Raw genomic sequence first — 16,993 nt, forward strand, 5'->3', positions numbered from 1 at the left:
CAGCAATTTACAAAACGACAATAAAAACACCAAATAAGAGAAGAATATACTGAATAATAAAAAAGAACAGACAACCAACAACAAAATCTGCAAAATGACACCAAAAACCCACACTAAGAGATTAAAATACTTACTATTACCAGCAACACACATAACGACAACAAAACATTCAAAATGACATAAGAAACAGACTGAGATGGAATAATTTACATAATACCAACCACACAAAAACAAAATACACAAAATGAAACCAGAAACACACACATTCACACAGAAAACCCTCAAAATGATACTGATAAAAACATTATCTGAAAAAACAAGGATCATTCTCCTGGTCCCACATCAGGAGGGAGATGACCATGAATGATAAAAACTATAGAAATAAATCTATTCATAAGGCACTAAATACTGTTTCTTTCTATTTATTTACAAAATGAGATTCTTTAAAATGTGCGTTATCGCTCATTAATTCCATTATTATGATCTGTAGTTGTTTTTTCTTAGTATTCTGAGCAAAATGTGGTAGTTGGACATAAGGAGGTACATGGATTCAGAAATGAGAGAAAGGGGTACTTGAGCCAAAAAAGTTTGAGAACCGTGGTATATACTACTACTATATACTATATTTGTTCTTTATTGTTTATGGGTTCAATAACAATAAATGTGGTTAGTTTGAAAGCAGTTCTGTAATTGTTCTTACTTATTTGTTCAAAGCTGCACAAAACCTGTTTTTGGTGTATATTTATTTTGGAGTTGTAGACCCCCCCCCGGAGAAAAATGCACCAGCCGCCACTGCTTACAACACAGAGAAAAGTCCTCCGTTTCAAGCTTTTCAGCACTTACAAAAGTTACTATTTTAAAGCAAAAGTTTTGTTATCCTCCATAATTTCACTATGATCTCTCCTTCTGACTGTCTCCTCTATTTAAAAAAACAGTAAAAGACTACTTCTTACGTCCTTTTCAAATTGTGATTAGCTGTTTACATACTGTAGCTTGCACTAATTTCTAGAGCTTACTGCTATTAGCATGGTTATCAAAAGATAGATGACTGAAGTTGTCATTACCAGTCCTTTTTTTCAAAGTTGCAGTTTTGCAGCATATTTGGCACCACATTTGTGTCTAGTGTTTCTTTGAAGGTGTAAATGCCAAAGTAATGCTGAATGAAGCTTCTTTGACATTTTGATGATGTTCTTAAAACAATGATCCCTATTACAGGGCTATAACAGAGGTAAGCGCACAGGATGTCACATGACTTAAATAAACCAGAGCAACTACATGACGCAGTGCTCTGTCTGGCTAGCAAACATCTAGCTTTAAACAACATGTAGCAGTGCCATTTAGTGCCACTCAGGATGTTTCTGTGTATTTTTCCATCTTCAGGTTTTGTTTGAAATACATCTTCATAACTCTGATGTTTGGCTGGCTGAGTGTCTTCTGCTTATTGGTGGTTTTAAATTAACAGATTGGTGCATTAGCACCATCTCATCGTGTAGTGAGATGCTGAATTGTTACTAAAGGTTTCTGTAATAGCATCTGTGGTATTTGTGGTGTTCTCAGTTATTTATGAAGGCCCACCGCCTTCCCGGCCTACGAGCAAAAAACAGATGTGCTTTTGTGACCAACGAGGTGGTGATCATGGCAAGGGTTGCCACCTTTTAAAAAAGAAAATAAGGGACAACTACCACAGTGCCATGGGGGCGTGACCCCCACTGGCCCAACTTGTGAGATGGTGCGCAGCAGTGTTTTTAATAAAGGGGCGATAAAGAAAGTAATTAGTCATAATTAAAGCTTGAAATGCTTCAAGAAATGTATTGTAAAGATCACTGTGTTCCTCAAAAACTCATAAGTTTTAGAGACATTTTAATCTACAGAATGTATATATATTGGGGATGTTTGATATTAGATTTTTGCTGACATCCAAAATGCCAATATTTTCTAATACTAAATTTCCGATACTAATCGATACTGATATACACACAGATAGAGCTGGGCAATATGCACCAAAACTCATGTCTCAATACTTTTCCTCAAAATGGTGATATACGACATAAATCTTGATATTTTTAACATTGGTGACCGTGGATCAGATGGTAGAGGGGTTGTCTTTTGATCAAGAGGTTGGGGGTTTGATCACAGGGCTATGTGTCAAAGTGTCCTTAGGCAAGATACTGAACCCTAAGTTGCTCCCAAGGGTTGATTAGCCACTTGCTTGGCGTGTGAATGGGTGAATGAGCTGATATTGTGAAGTGCTTTGGACGGCCCGCAGTGCCGCGGGCTCATACCAGACAGGTCTCCTACATGGACACTTCACATCACTCACTCCCAGCTGGTCTGACTCACCCACTTGTTGCACCACACTCACATACCCAACCCTTGGGGGGCTGGATGGTGGAGCTGGGGTTCGAGGTGGCCGCCGCCTGTGCTACTAAGTAGTGGTGCGGGGGGCGGCACTCCCACCTCTGGCTGCCCTACTAATCCCTCCAATTTTAATTACACCTCAACACACCACCCCCCGGAGGGTGGGACCACCACTTCCACCCTCCGGAGCTATTGCACCACATACACATATATACACATAGGTTGGATGGGGAGCACCGCTCCCCTCCATCCACCCTTTTTTAATAGCACTTCATACATTCACTAAACACACACATTCACTCAGGGGATAGGGAAGTGCCTCTCCCTTGGGGAATGGAGAGGTGTTGGGTAGCTTCACACATTTGGGCCTGTCGGGTGGGGGCCCGGCCACTCTGTTGATGGCTGAGCCGCCGTGTAGAGATTGGGAGGGTGCGGTCGGGCGTGGCGGGGCGGTGGGTCTCTTGGGGGCGTGGAGGGGTGTTGCTGGGGGCTCTCTTTGCGGGGTGTCTTCGGGCGTGGGGGTGCCCCTTCCCTACGGGCGGACGTAGGGATGGGGCAACAAGGCTCACACCGGACGCTAGGCAGGGTTTCACCCTGGACAGGGTGCCAGTTCATCGTAGGGCAACACACAGAAAAACAATCACTTTAGAGACTTCAATCCACCTGTCATGTTTTTGGATTGTGGGAGGAAGCAATAGTAACAGGAGGATACCCACGCAGCATGGGGAGAACATGCAACTCCACAGAGGAAGAAGTCAAGTGTCCACCCCAGGGCTTGAACCCAGGACCTTTTTTCTGTGAGGCGTACATGCTAACCATGAAGCCACAGTTAGTAATGGAAAAAGTGTCATATTTGTTTTTAACATCAGTTCTTCAGTATCAATGGAAAACCCACTATCACGGGGGCAACATCTTTACCAGAGAAGCCTAGACTTCTCTCTCTCCGGCCACTTTGTCCAGCTCTTCCCAGGGGATCCCAAGATGTTCCCAGGCCAGCTGAGAGACTAAACAGTAGCCTCTCCTTTGCTGAAAGCCTCACCCGGGACCACCACCCCAGTTTGCCAATCCAGAGGCACTGCCCCCCCATGTCCATGACGATATATATATATAATTTAACTTTTTCTTTTAACAATATTTATCAGTTTTGTATTTATGTAGTAACTGTTAATTCATTCGTATAATTTGTTTTTTAAAAGGCAGTAATATAATATTTACAGTATATTGGCTAATACTACTGTATATCAAATAAATGACCATTCAACTTTAAAACCTCACCATCCTAAACAATCAATCAAGCCCCAATAGCTCACGTACTAACATCTTCTGACAAAAGCACAACTTTATTAGAAATTGAATCATAACTTAATGTGCTCTACGTTCACAGCTTTTGGAGATAACTGTGACACTGGCTCACCGACATATTTTACAATTTACATCAAGATGGCGCCGCGGATGGCTGCTGTGGTGTGTTGGTGCGCACTTTTTTGTCTTGTTTTTGTTGTAAAATCCGCGTTTGCCTATAGATCCAACAGGTCAGTAGACGATGCTGTAAACCTGGCTCTCCACTTCATCCTCCAGCACCTGGACTCCCCAGGCTCCTACGCCAGGATCCTGTTTGTGGACTTCAGCTCTGCTTTTAATACAATAATCCCAGCTCTCCTTCAGGACAAGCTTTCCCAGCTGAACGTGCCAGACTCCACCTGCAGGTGGATCACAGACTTCCTGTCTGACAGGAAGCAGCACGTGAAGCTGGGAAAAATCATCTCTGCTCCCCGGACCATCAGCACTGGATCTCCTCAGGGCTGTGTTCTTTCTCCTCTGCTCTTCTCCCTGTACACCAACAGCTGCACCTCCTCTCACCAGTCGGTCAAACTCCTGAAGTTTGCAGACGACACGACCATCATCGGTCTCATCGCTGATGGAGACGAGTCCGACTACAGGTGGGAGACAGACCGGCTGGTGTCCTGGTGCAGCCAGAACAACCTGGAGCTCAATGCTTTAAAGACAGTGGAGATGATAGCAGACTTCAGGAAGAACCCAGCCCCCCTCACCCCCCTCACCCTGGGAGACTCTACAGTGAGCTCTGTGGAGTACTTCTGCTTCCTGGGGACCATCATCACTCAGGACCTCAAGTGGGAGCTGAACATCAGCTCCCTTATCAAAAAAGCTCAGCAGAGGATGTACTTTCTGCGGCAGCTGAAGAAGTTCAGTCTGCCAACAAAGATGATGGTGAACTTCTACAGCTCCATCATCCAGTCCATCCTCTGCTCCTCCATCACCATCTGGTACGCTGCAGCTACGGCCAAGGACAAGGCCAGACTGCAGCGTATCATCCACTCTGCAGAGAAGGTCATCGGCTGCAATCTGCCCTCCCTCCAGGACCTGTACGCCTCCAGGATTTTGAGGCGTGCAGGAAAGATTGTGGCCGACCCCTCCCACCCCGGTCATAAACTGTTTCAATCTCTCCCTTCTGGTAGGAGGTTTCGGTCCATCAGGACCAGAACCTCCAGACACAAAAACAGCTTCTTTCCCTCTGTCACCATCCACATGAACACACCCCAAGTCACCCACTGAACCCCCCCCCCACCCGATCACCACCTCCACCAGCTTGATACCTGCTGCACTGTATATATATATTTATATTTATCCTATTTATCCTTTATTCTCTATCTATCCTTTATTTACCCCTCATCCTTTATATTTATCATTATTATTATTATTATTGTTGCTGGGTTGTTCTTTGTTGTGTTGTTTTTATTTCTTTTATTTCTTTTTGTTGCTTGTTTTGTGCACCAACCACCAAGTCAAATTCCTTGTACTGTCCTCAAAACTGTACTTGGCAAATAAAACATTTCTGATTCTGATTCTGATTCTGATTCTGAATTTGTCTTGTAACAACCTTTATGTCTAGCCAAGGATAGGCCTCTTCCCACTGGCTGTACTTTTGCAAGTGTTTTTTCTTTTGAAGACGTATTGTAGAGTACATATTTTTAAAGTGGGTTTGAGCAGCACTGCTGTGTGACGTATGTCGCTAGGCAACATCTGCCAGCACGATAATCTGGCATCAAGCACAAACATACAGAGGACCAGAGTGGGGATTCTACGTATACCGACAAGTTTGCTGGACTTTTTTGTGTGTTTTATGTTGTTAATTTTTGTCATATTTGGTGGTGTGTGTGTTTTTGACATTTAATAAAATATGGAACAAATTAACTGTCCCGCGTCCCATATATAACCAGTACAGAACGCAGGACAGATAATGGCCAAATAATAGACTATTTGCATTTTACAGGACAGGTGGCAACCCTACTCACGACCCAGTCTTGGGCTGCAGCCCTATGTTTAAGAAACACTGCTTCATATGATACAATGCAATATTTATAAGCATTAAGTTATGCTTTTTGTTAATTTAATTAGTGAAAAATCAATTTTAAAATCTCCAATAAAAGTCATCAAGTCAAACATTTATGCAACCACTGTGCCACACCGTTTCTTTTACTAATTCTCCAGTGATTTTATTGGAAGAGTGCTCAACAATATTTAAAATGACAGCGTAAACTGTACATGAAAGCGGCAATGGGAATGCTGGGAGCAGCTGCAGTGGTATAGAATCTAACATGCTGCAGGTGGCTAGTTAACATGTTAGCGAACATAGTTGTGTTCAGACACATTCGTGACTGCTCCCTTGTTAGACACATGGGCAAATATACCAGAAGGCTTACAAAAAAAGCATTTTGCTGTCTTTTTTCCACCATTCAAGGTAAAATAACACAATGTTTTATCTGGGGTAAAGTCAGAGTCATTAAGTTTACAAGGTGATGCCTTGCTGTATGATTAAATATCTCTGGTGACTCGTCAACAACTTATGTTGACTAATCATTGCACCCTTACTCGTGAAACTTTTCAACTTTCAGTGTGTGTATATATGCAGTGTGTGTAGATGGATGCACTGCGTTATGCGTATGTATGTATGTATGTATGTATGTACATGGATGTGTCAGTGACATGTTTTGCCTCCAATTATGTTGTCATCAGATGTCTGACTAATTGCTTCTTTGACACCTGAGCAGAACGGTTTGTCTTGCTCCTTACAATATTGACATTTCCATACAGTGTAGGTTTTCCTTCAAGGGCTGTGCATCCACCTTTTACTTGTGGGAAACTATATAGTGTATATAATTGTAGGCATAACTTACCATCTGATTGAAAAAAAGGTGCCCTGAGCAACAGTAGTAAAGTTATATGAGGAGCACAAGTTTATAACTGATATCCATGTTACGTGAAAGGCTACCATTGCTGATTTTCAATCTTCTTGTACAGGAAGTTGCACCCATAATAAGAAAGTAACTACCCCAGTGTCAAATGAGAATATAGCTTTAAAAGGAATAAGAGGAACATTGAGAGAGATGTTTTGATGCATATTTATTAAACTCATATAAGAGTGAAACAAAGTTGAGGAACACTACTTGATGTATTCCCAAAGTTTGCCTGAAGAGTCGTTAGCTAACACAGCTTTATAAACCAACAGGCTTGTGTGTGCTGATCAAGTACATGCATGGGAATAAATGCAATGAAGGATGTTACAGAGAATATGCTGTGGTATCAGAGCTCACTGACATTGATGTCAACAGGAACTTTGTCTTCAGTAAACACATAGAATCCTACTCTGTTGCTGCACTCTTTGTGATCATAATGAGACATTCATTAACTACGTGGCTACATGACTTTCTTACCACCCTGCTATAGCCCAGATTGCATCCACTATGTGTAGACAGCAATAGTTTTAGACAAAGGCCAACTAAGTGCATTATTTGTAATGTGCTTGTAAAAGATCTTTCACTTGTAATCATATTCAGCTTTTCACACACCAACAGCAACAAGGCTGGCATCAACTTGAGGACAGTGACTTTGAAAAAACTGGAGGCAGTTAACCAGACCCTGTATCCTGATTGGCTCACTGTGGTTTTAAGCTTTTTATTATTCTCTTGGCCAATAAGGCATCCAAGCACATGATTTACTTAAACTCGGATGCACTGTCATAACGAGCATTAAATATGACAAAGTTGAATAAGTATTCCCTGTTTATGTATATGTATTTATGTATTGTATTCCCGTATGTATTGTATTTATTTATTTCCATTCATTATTACCATTTTACTTATACATAAGCATTTTGCACGTTATCATTCATTTGCACCTTGTTATTCATTTTACCTTACAACCTTGTTTTCTGCGAGGGTGTGTATAATTATTATAAGTGTTGTTTTTTTTGTTTTTTTTATTAGGGTCTGAAGGTCATACTGGCTATAGGAACCTATTGTTCTTGCTTTTCTTGGGTATTGTTATTCCATTTCGGTTTTGCCTTTTAGAATGCCCAAACTCTCACCAAAATTTGCATGCACCTCAGGCCTGCTGAACAAATAGATAATTTAACGCAATAAAAAAAATTGCTGAAGGACGCCAAAAAATGCGATGAAACCGCACAACCGGCAGGTTTGCTTATCTTGACCTCAAGATGAGCAAGAAGTTACCATGACTCATGCCGAAAACCAAACAGGAAGTCAGCCATCTTGTCAAAGGTCAAAAAATGGCGAAACACATTTACGCTTCAAACTTGGCCAGAACACTTAGGACCCACTGAAGATTAAAAATCATCAAAAGAATTTGCGTAACTCTTAACGGTTTGGCTGTGGTGCCACCGCAAAGTTGTAATGCTAATTTCTGAAGCACTTTACAATTTCAAAAAACCCATAACTCCTGACACACAAAGTTGAATCAGCCACAGATTTCACACAAATTACATTTGCCCAAGCCTATTCATGACTGTTTTGAAACACTTCCCATCATACCTTGTGTTTTCGACTGGTGCCATTTACGGTCATGTTCACTGTTAGCAACTATGGCACGCCATAATAGAAAAATGCATATAACGCTAATATACAATGATAAAACTGCCTCATATTTGATACACATGATGGTTGTCCAGCCCTAAACAAGAATCAATGTTAAAATTACCCATCATGCTTTGTGTTCTTGACTGGCGCCATTTAGCACGCTGTTTCACCCTTGCGCGAACAAGTCTGAGGAGCTTCACCCGATTTGCTTCAAATTCTGCCAGAACACTAAGGACCCACTGAAGATTAAAAATTATTGAAATAATCTGCGTATCTGGTTTGGTTGTGGAGCGACTGGTGCCCTTTAGCATGCCATAATAGGAAAATGCTTATAACTCTCAAATGTAAAATTCTAACACCCTCATATTTGATGCACATTCATTTCAACTTTATTTGTATAGCACAATTTACAACAAAGCCATCTCAATGCGCTTATCAAAATAGAAAATTCATGATAAGAAAGAAAAAACCCAACAAGATACACATGAACAAGCATTTAGTGACAGTGGGAAGAAACAACATCCTTTTTCCTCCTTGAAATCTCCTACAGAACCAGGTTCAGAGGTGGCAGCCATCTGCTGTGACTGGTTGGGGATAGTGGACAGATGGATTGACAGAACAGGATAGAGAGATAGAACATCAGAGTGTCCCAGACTAGTTGAGACATCAACTACAGATCAGGAACTGCCATCATCAGCTTCACAACACCAGAAACAGAGCAGAGAGAGAAGGGTGAGGAGAAGGCACTGACTGTAGAAAAACATGAGACAGTATTATCAAGTCAGCCTGCCTTGGCCTTGGGCCTCACCCCCAGTGGCCTAGTCAATACTTATTATAAAGGTGACGAATCTCTTCCCGTTTATTGATAAGCTAACAGCAACTACAAGGTCTCTAGCGGTTATTTTATGTTATGATTCAGTCCTGTTTATGTGGACTGTAAATCATAACCAGCTACATCAGAATTTGAATCTCTTCATATTTATTGAACCAGTAAATGTGACCATTTACCATTTACACATGATGACTGTCCATCCCTAAAAAAAAAAACTCAAAATGATAATTACCCATCAAGCCTTGCAGAGGGCGCCGCTTTTAGTGGCATCTGGCGCTAACAGCTCTAGCGGAAAGACGATATGTCGTGTTCACTTCAAAATAGTGTTGGATGAGTCTTATAAGATGGGAGCAGGTTGCTGATGAAGAAAAAACAGGCCTACAGGGGGAGGGGCCTATAATGTCACTAGAAAATCCTTTACCATTACATTCTAAATGCTGCATCTTGGCTATTTTTCAATGGATTCGGATCAAATTCACTGAGAGAAACATGCAGTAACTAAGGTTGTAACTCAATAACTCCATAAGTAACTACTTCAGTAACTAAGTAAGTGAATCAATAAGTAACTAAGAAAGTAACTCAATCAGTAACTAATGCAGTAACTCAATCAGTAACTAATGCAGTAACTAAGTAAGCAACTCAATAGGTAACTACTGTACTAACTAATAAAATAACTGAATAAGTAACTAAGAAAGTAACTAAATGCAGTAACTGAGTAACTAAGTAACTAACTAAGAAAGTAACTCAATAAGTAAATATGTAAGTAACTAATAAAATAACTAATGCAGTAACTAAGATAGTATCTCAATAAGTAACTAATGCAGTAACTTAGTAAATAGCTCAATAAGTAACTACTGCAGTAACTCATTAAGTAACTAATAAAGTAATTAAATATGTAAGTAACTAATGCAGCAACTAAGTAACTTACTAAATAGGTAAGTAATTAAAAAGTAACTCAATAACTAAGAAAGTAATTCAATAAGTAACTAAGAAAGTAACTAACTAGATATGTAAGTAACTAATGCAGTAATTGAGTAACTAAGTAACTAACTAATTATGTAAGTAACTAATGCAGTAACTAAGAAAGTAGCTCAATAAGTAACTACTGCAGTAACTCATTAAGTAACTAATAAAGTAACTAAATATGTAAGTAACTAATGCTGTAACTGAGTAACTAATTAAATATGTAAGTAACTAATGCAGTAATTGAGTAACTAAGTAACTAACTAAATATGTAAGTAACTAAGAAAGTAACTCAATAAGTAACGAATGCAATAACTTAGTAAGTAGCTCAATAAGTATCTACTGCAGTAACCCATTAAGTAACAAATAAAGTAATTAAATATGTAAGTAGCTAATGCAATAACTGAGTAACTAAGTAGCTTACTAAATATGTAAGTAATTAAAAAGTAGCTCAATAACTAACTAATAAAGTAACTAAGTAAATAACTAAATATATTAGTAACTCATGCAGTAACTAACTATCTAAGAATAACTCAATAAGTATAAGTGTAAGTAACTACTGCAGTAACTACTGCAGTAACTACTGCAGTAACTAAGAAACTAACTCAATAAGTAACTATTAAAGGTTACCGACCCCGATGCTTGCGGCTTTAATTATTTTTGTTTATTTAGTTTTCTTTATACTGTATGCCGCTCTTTGCATTTCTAATTACCCCATGGAGATAAATAAAGTTTTTTTCTGATTCTTTGTTTAGCAGCTTGTTTGGGACACTCACACTTCGAGTTTTCTTACTTCTCCTACAGGTGAAGTGTTTGACTACCTCGTATCTCATGGAAGAATGAAGGAGGTTGAAGCCAGAGCCAAATTTCGACAGGTATGACTACCAAACCTCATCATGAGTTGTATGAAACCAACCCACCCATTCTCTGGTCAGTGATTTAGCTTTTCGGTCTTTTCCTCCCTACAGATCGTGTCTGCTGTCCATTACTGCCACACCAAGAACATTGTCCACAGAGATTTGAAGGTGAGAAATCTCAGATGAGGTTTTGGACAGCTTTAGGAGATGGGGGATTAAGGCTTGTCCAAGACCAGCAAAATTCATTCACTGAAAAGATTATACTGAGCTGAAATCTGGGACTAGTCTTATTCTTCTGCAGGAAAAATGGTCAACTAGCATCTTTATCTCTTTGTTGGTGAGGAGTTTTTTTGTTCTGTTTTTTATGATCTGGGAGAGAAATCGAGAACCGCACCTAAACACACACTGACATATATACAGTATGAGTCATGACCAGTATCTGTGCTGTTGGCACATGCAAGCACAGCCCCCCCACTCTCCATCTGTCCCCCTATTTGCATTTTTCCTTCTAAAAGCCACTTTCTATTCCTACTGCTCACTCTCTCTAATCTGTTTGCGCCTTTTACTCTCTGATTCAGCCCATGTCTTATCTTTACACACATCTTACGTTAAATCCTTATGTATTCCTCTGCAGGCAGAGAACCTCCTACTGGACGCTGATGCCAACATCAAGATCGCTGACTTCGGCTTTAGCAATGAGTTCACATTGGGCAACAAGCTGGACACATTCTGTGGATCACCACCCTACGCTGCACCGGAGCTTTTCCAGGGAAAGAAGTACGATGGGCCCGAGGTGGACGTCTGGAGCCTGGGAGTCATCCTGTACACTCTGGTCAGCGGCTCGCTGCCTTTTGATGGGCAGAATTTAAAGGCAAGTGGACTGAAGGAGTAGCTGTCTCTCAGTTGACCTTGAAGGGCATTCCTACATCCAAAAGCTGTATGCAGTCAAAACTTAATTGCATGCCTTTCCAAATATATATATATATATATATATATATATATATATATATATCCATCCTTTTTCTTATATATTTATATATGTGTATATATAAGATTAATAAAATAAAATTAATTTAAAGGATGTCCACCATATTCATGCTCTACTGTAGATAGGACTGTGAGCATATCTTCCTGACATTGACACTTCCTTCTAAAACAAGTTCATTAGGGCAGTGATCCAACCAATGGGCTGTGGCACACTTGTATGAAATGACTCATCCTCTGGCATGTCTTAAAAAACCGTCCAATTCGATTTGGTTGGTCTAAAGATGGGAGTATTTCAAATATCACTGCACATTTCTGACACAGACCGTTGTCAAACAGTCAGTTTAACAGTCCATGTTGAAGAGTTTGTACCATAACAAATAATTGTCGATAGTGCATCTCCCCTGCTGTGTGTGTAACCTGAACAATATTGCCAATAGGAGCTGAGGGAGCGGGTGCTGAGGGGAAAGTACCGTGTTCCTTTCTACATGTCCACGGATTGTGAGGGAATTCTTCGTCGGTTCTTGGTGCTCAATCCTTCCAAGCGCTGCACCCTTGAGGTGAGCCCCCACCGTGGGCACACGCACACACACAAAAAAGTTTTCTTTTTCTTTTTTTGAGAAATCAGATGAAGCTAAGTCTTCTCTTTTGTCTCATTTTTATAGCAAGTCATGAAGGACAAATGGATAAATGCAGGGCATGACGGTGAAGAGTTGAAGCCTCACATAGAGCCGGTGGAGGACTACAGCGATCCAGCTCGTATAGGTGAGTAGTTACACTCACACAGTAAAACTGTCCTTTACATTCTGTCTCTGACTGTCCATCGTTGTTTTCTGTATGTGTTGCTCAGAGGTGATGGTTGGGATGGGTTTCACTCCAGAGGAAATCAAAGACTCCTTGCTCAATCAGAAATACAATGAGGTCACCGCCACCTATCTACTACTGGGTCGCAAAGGCGACGTAAGTCCTCTAAAACACATATCATAACAGCTTTTTTTTTAATTCCAGCCTGTATTGCCTATGTTCAGTTGAAGTCACTTTTTGATAAGAACATGTATTTGAATATATTCAATGGGATTGATGTAGTGATCCTATTGAATTGAGTAAGCACTGATCTAGTAAATGTAGTGATTGATCAAAACTTCAGGAATAGCATGCAGTGACAGCAACAGGTGATAAAAGCAATAAAAAGATTTAATTCAATTATGTTTTAAAGCAAGAAAAACAAAGAAGCTGTGGTTGTGTCGAGAATTCGATTAGGTTTCTTCATCTTTGCGTGAGTGACACCTTGCTGTGTCCCCTGCATGTCTGCATGACGCAGGAGGGCAGTGAGGCCCGCAGTGCCAGCAGCCTGTCCCTGGCCAGGGTCCGACCCAACCCAATCACAAATGGGACCAACAAGCACTCCTCAGCTACTGGCTCATCCTCCTCCTCTACCTCCTCCTCACACAGCAAGACCCAGCGCAATGCCTCCACCTACCACAGGCAGCGGCGACACAGCGACTTCTGTGAGTTTCTAACTCATTTTAACATCATGTCTGCACCACTCAAGCCAGACAGCAATCTCCTAATGTAGCTTTCACCTAAATATAGATAATTCAGCCAGAACATTATGAACACAAATGAAGAGAACAAGATATAAGTATAGTTTATCACAGCTCTTAGTAGCAATGATCTATCAGGTGAGGCTCACCTTAGTTCTGATAGATAGAGTTTCTAGATGCAATTGAAATGAAATCTACTGCTACCAGGATATCACAAATTCATATTTGCTGATTTACTTCTTGTGTATTTTAGAGTAAACTACACATTTAGGACAATAAAATCACAAAAGCTTTGGGATTGTGTTTTATCAATTTTTCCACAACTAAATATCTACTCTGGAATTTAATGCATACAACCATTAAACTTTTTAACTAATAATATTGTTACATTTCTGTAGTCTTAGGACAGAGGAATATGTAAAAGAGGTAACATAGTGGTAATGGTAAATGATTAAAAAGCTTAAACATATTCAGGTTGTGGTGATTTTTGCACCTGTCAGCAGAGCTGCACTAAGCTTTTGTTCTGAGCAAAAATATCTCACAGTTGAAGCTCATTAAAGGGTACCTGTACACATACTGTACGTTGTAAACAACATATGTGCACATTTGCAGTGGTGCAGTGTTTACATTAAGTTCCAACTGATTTGTTTTTTTTTTATTTTGCTGTTTATTTAGGTTTTGTAATGCTTTTCTCCACATTTTCTTTAATAATGCTTATTTTATTACAATGGATAACACAGAATGTGTGTTGGAGCTGCCTCTGACTTGTAAGAAGTTCTTGTCGTGCATTAGAGCAGCCACAGCAGGCAGTCAGCTGCATATTTTACATGAGACAAGGCATAGATCACGCTGCGTGACTCAGGTGAGTAGCAGAGTGAGTGTACTTACTGTGGAACCAAGTCAACCAGGTTTTTCTCCATCCTGACTGTTCTACAATGACTTGTAGAAAGTTACCTGAGTAAACATCTAGTATTATATATGATCTTTGATATAGCTTACCATTAAACTTCACTACAGGTACCCTTTAAAGTAGCAACTTATGTTGTGAATTACGCAGGAACCTTTGTCCCATGCCTGGTTTAATTGTTGCTTCCAGTCTGATGTTTTGATAGCATGTTCTTGAATGTCTGCAGAGTTTAGCTTTTTGCTCTCTGATGAAGTTCTTCTGCCTGGCTGTACGGTTCAGCTCTGTTTGCCTTTCCCATCATAGCCACAGAATATTCCTTATATGAATCCCTATGTGTCTCTGCTCTGCTGTCCTCCACAACAAAGGCGGGCCTTCCATGCCCGTCATGCACCCCAAGAGGAGTCCAACCAGCACAGGCGAGCGTGAGCTGAGGGAGGGTCGAATGCCCTCTCGTAAGGCCAGCTGCAGCGTGATGGGAAGCCACAGCCTCCCTCCCTCCAGCCCAATGGTTAGCAGTGCCAACAACCCCAACAAGTCTGAGATCCCTGATCGTCGTAAAGATATGACGGCCACCACGGTAAAGTCACAAATCTACTTCCAGGAGGGACGTTGACACAAACACCAGATGTCACCAAAGTGTCTGGTTCAAGTAATGTTGACGTTAGTAGCTGTTTTCTTTTTGAATAGCCATGATAGCCAGTTGCCCTCTATGTTTATAGTGGTCAGTTTCATGGAGACTAACTTTAAAAGATTTAAAAATGATTCCTTCACCTAACCTTGCACCTGAGCTCTTACTTGGCAGGAACACACACACGCACGCACACACACACACACACACACACACACACACACACACACACACACACACACACACACACACACACACACACACACACACACACACACTCTCACAATCTCAAAGCCTGTTGCTGCTATCACTGCAGGAATAACAATGCTGCTCCTGGCAGGATAAAGAATACAAACAAAGGAGTAAATGGGAACTGGGGATAAAATGGGCATATTTGGGATAAGCTGTGTTTTCCCACCACAGAAATGAAAAGACCCTTCGAATCATTTGGTTATATTTAGGGTGTAATTACAAGGATTAGTTTTGTGGTTGTCATAAAGTAGCTCTGTTAGAAATCAGTAAGATGGATACATAGCTCGTTGGAGTGGCACACCTGTTGCACTACTCTGGAAGTGTAGAGTTTTAAATCCCGAAAAAAAGCATCCAATCAGATACCAGGTAACACTTTGTGAAATGATTCTCCTCACAGAACAACATCCCTGGAAGCGCCATGACACGACGGAATACATACGTGTGCACTGATCGCTCAGGCACTGACAGACACTCCCTGCTGCAGAACGGCAAAGACAACAGGTACCATTGGGAGGAGCGTCTTCCCTCCTAAAACCAAGCCCGTCTTTGGATGGGATCGGGCTATCAAAGTTCACTGTCCACTAAGTTATCTGGTTATTTAGCAAAGCACTGAATCCTAATCTGCTGACATCATGAACATCACAAACAAGTGTTGCACCTGTTTGCTTTGTTGAATGTGTCAAACTTTTTAAATTTGTTTAAATGCACCGTAGAAAAGGCAACTATTCATACAAGTTAGTGATTTAAAGATTGATTTGTACATCTTAGGGATGTTGTCTTTCTTTATTCACTAACTATATAAATATATAGGGTGAAGATTAACTTATGTGAACTAATTTTCTTTTATCTTTCCTTCAAATAACTGGTATCCAGTGCCACTTGAATACAAGCCAATATTGCAGTAGTAGTGTTTTTTTTTTTGTTGTTGTTGTTGGGCGTCAGGTAGTAGGGTGGTTGTGTTGAAGGGGTTTCATTCTATCTAATTAAATTCTTTAGATTAACATAGGTGGTGTAAAGGCTCTGCATGGTAAGGCGAGTGTCTGATCTTCACCATGCTACAGTATGGTGAGGTTTTTCTTCATGCTGTGCCACACACTGTAACACAAAGTAAGTAATGTAGAATCAACATGTTTACTCTTGACTTGACAGGCAGATACTTAAAGTGTCTGTGATGACTATCACATGTGCAAAAACACCCATTTGGTAAATGGACAGGCTTTCGTGATATGTTTTCAGCCTGCATCCTGTAGGAACTGAACTTTACATCTTATTGAATTTTTCCATCTGCACTATACCTCTGTTATTTATAGATCCAAACCCAGAAAAATTTAATTTGGTGAAATTAACAATTTTTAAAAAATGTCATTTTACAGTATCTACTTGCTATTATAATGTTTTTCTTCAAATACTTTATTCAATTTTTAAACCAAATTAGTAATGTTATTATAAAAACGTTCTTCTTCTCTTCAGCTCTCTGAGCCACCGCATGCCTGCAGGATCTCCCTCCACCCTCAGCATTTCTGGGGCAGGAGCCGCCTCCTCCTCCTCCTCCTCTTCAGACAGATGCCGTCTGACTCGTGGCTCCACAATTCGCAGCACCTTTCACGGGGGCCAGCTTAGGGATCGTGGGCCAGCAGTGTACTCTGCTCCGCCCACTTCACCCACCCTGTCCCACCACGAAGCCAGCCCCCTGCCCCACGCCCGCACCAGGGCCACCTCCAACTTATTCACCAAGCTGACCTCCAAACTCACTCGCAGGTGAATATATACTACA

At 40.6% G+C, this 16,993-nt stretch overlaps 1 protein-coding gene across 5 annotated transcripts in view; it reads left to right on the forward strand.

The window, feature by feature from the left end:
• Nucleotides 1-16,993, forward strand: part of mark4a (MAP/microtubule affinity-regulating kinase 4a) — a 74,559-nt gene that overhangs the window by 51,987 nt on the left and 5,579 nt on the right. For 3 of the 5 annotated variants that reach the window (XM_028465884.1, XM_028465888.1, XM_028465887.1), the window contains exons 6-15: nt 10,852-10,922; nt 11,016-11,072; nt 11,539-11,775; nt 12,329-12,448; nt 12,554-12,653; nt 12,739-12,848; nt 13,210-13,396; nt 14,690-14,916; nt 15,617-15,720; nt 16,690-16,977. In XM_028465884.1, coding sequence (XP_028321685.1) covers nt 10,852-10,922; nt 11,016-11,072; nt 11,539-11,775; nt 12,329-12,448; nt 12,554-12,653; nt 12,739-12,848; nt 13,210-13,396; nt 14,690-14,916; nt 15,617-15,720; nt 16,690-16,977 — 1,501 coding nt within the window. The remainder of the gene's footprint in view (nt 1-10,851; nt 10,923-11,015; nt 11,073-11,538; nt 11,776-12,328; nt 12,449-12,553; nt 12,654-12,738; nt 12,849-13,209; nt 13,397-14,689; nt 14,917-15,616; nt 15,721-16,689; nt 16,978-16,993) is intronic. The other 2 variants (XM_028465886.1, XM_028465889.1) reach the window with 1 other exon arrangement.

The sequence above is a fragment of the Gouania willdenowi genome, chromosome 14 (genome assembly GCF_900634775.1).
Source record: "Gouania willdenowi chromosome 14, fGouWil2.1, whole genome shotgun sequence".
Classification (NCBI taxonomy): domain Eukaryota; kingdom Metazoa; phylum Chordata; class Actinopteri; order Blenniiformes; family Gobiesocidae; genus Gouania; species Gouania willdenowi.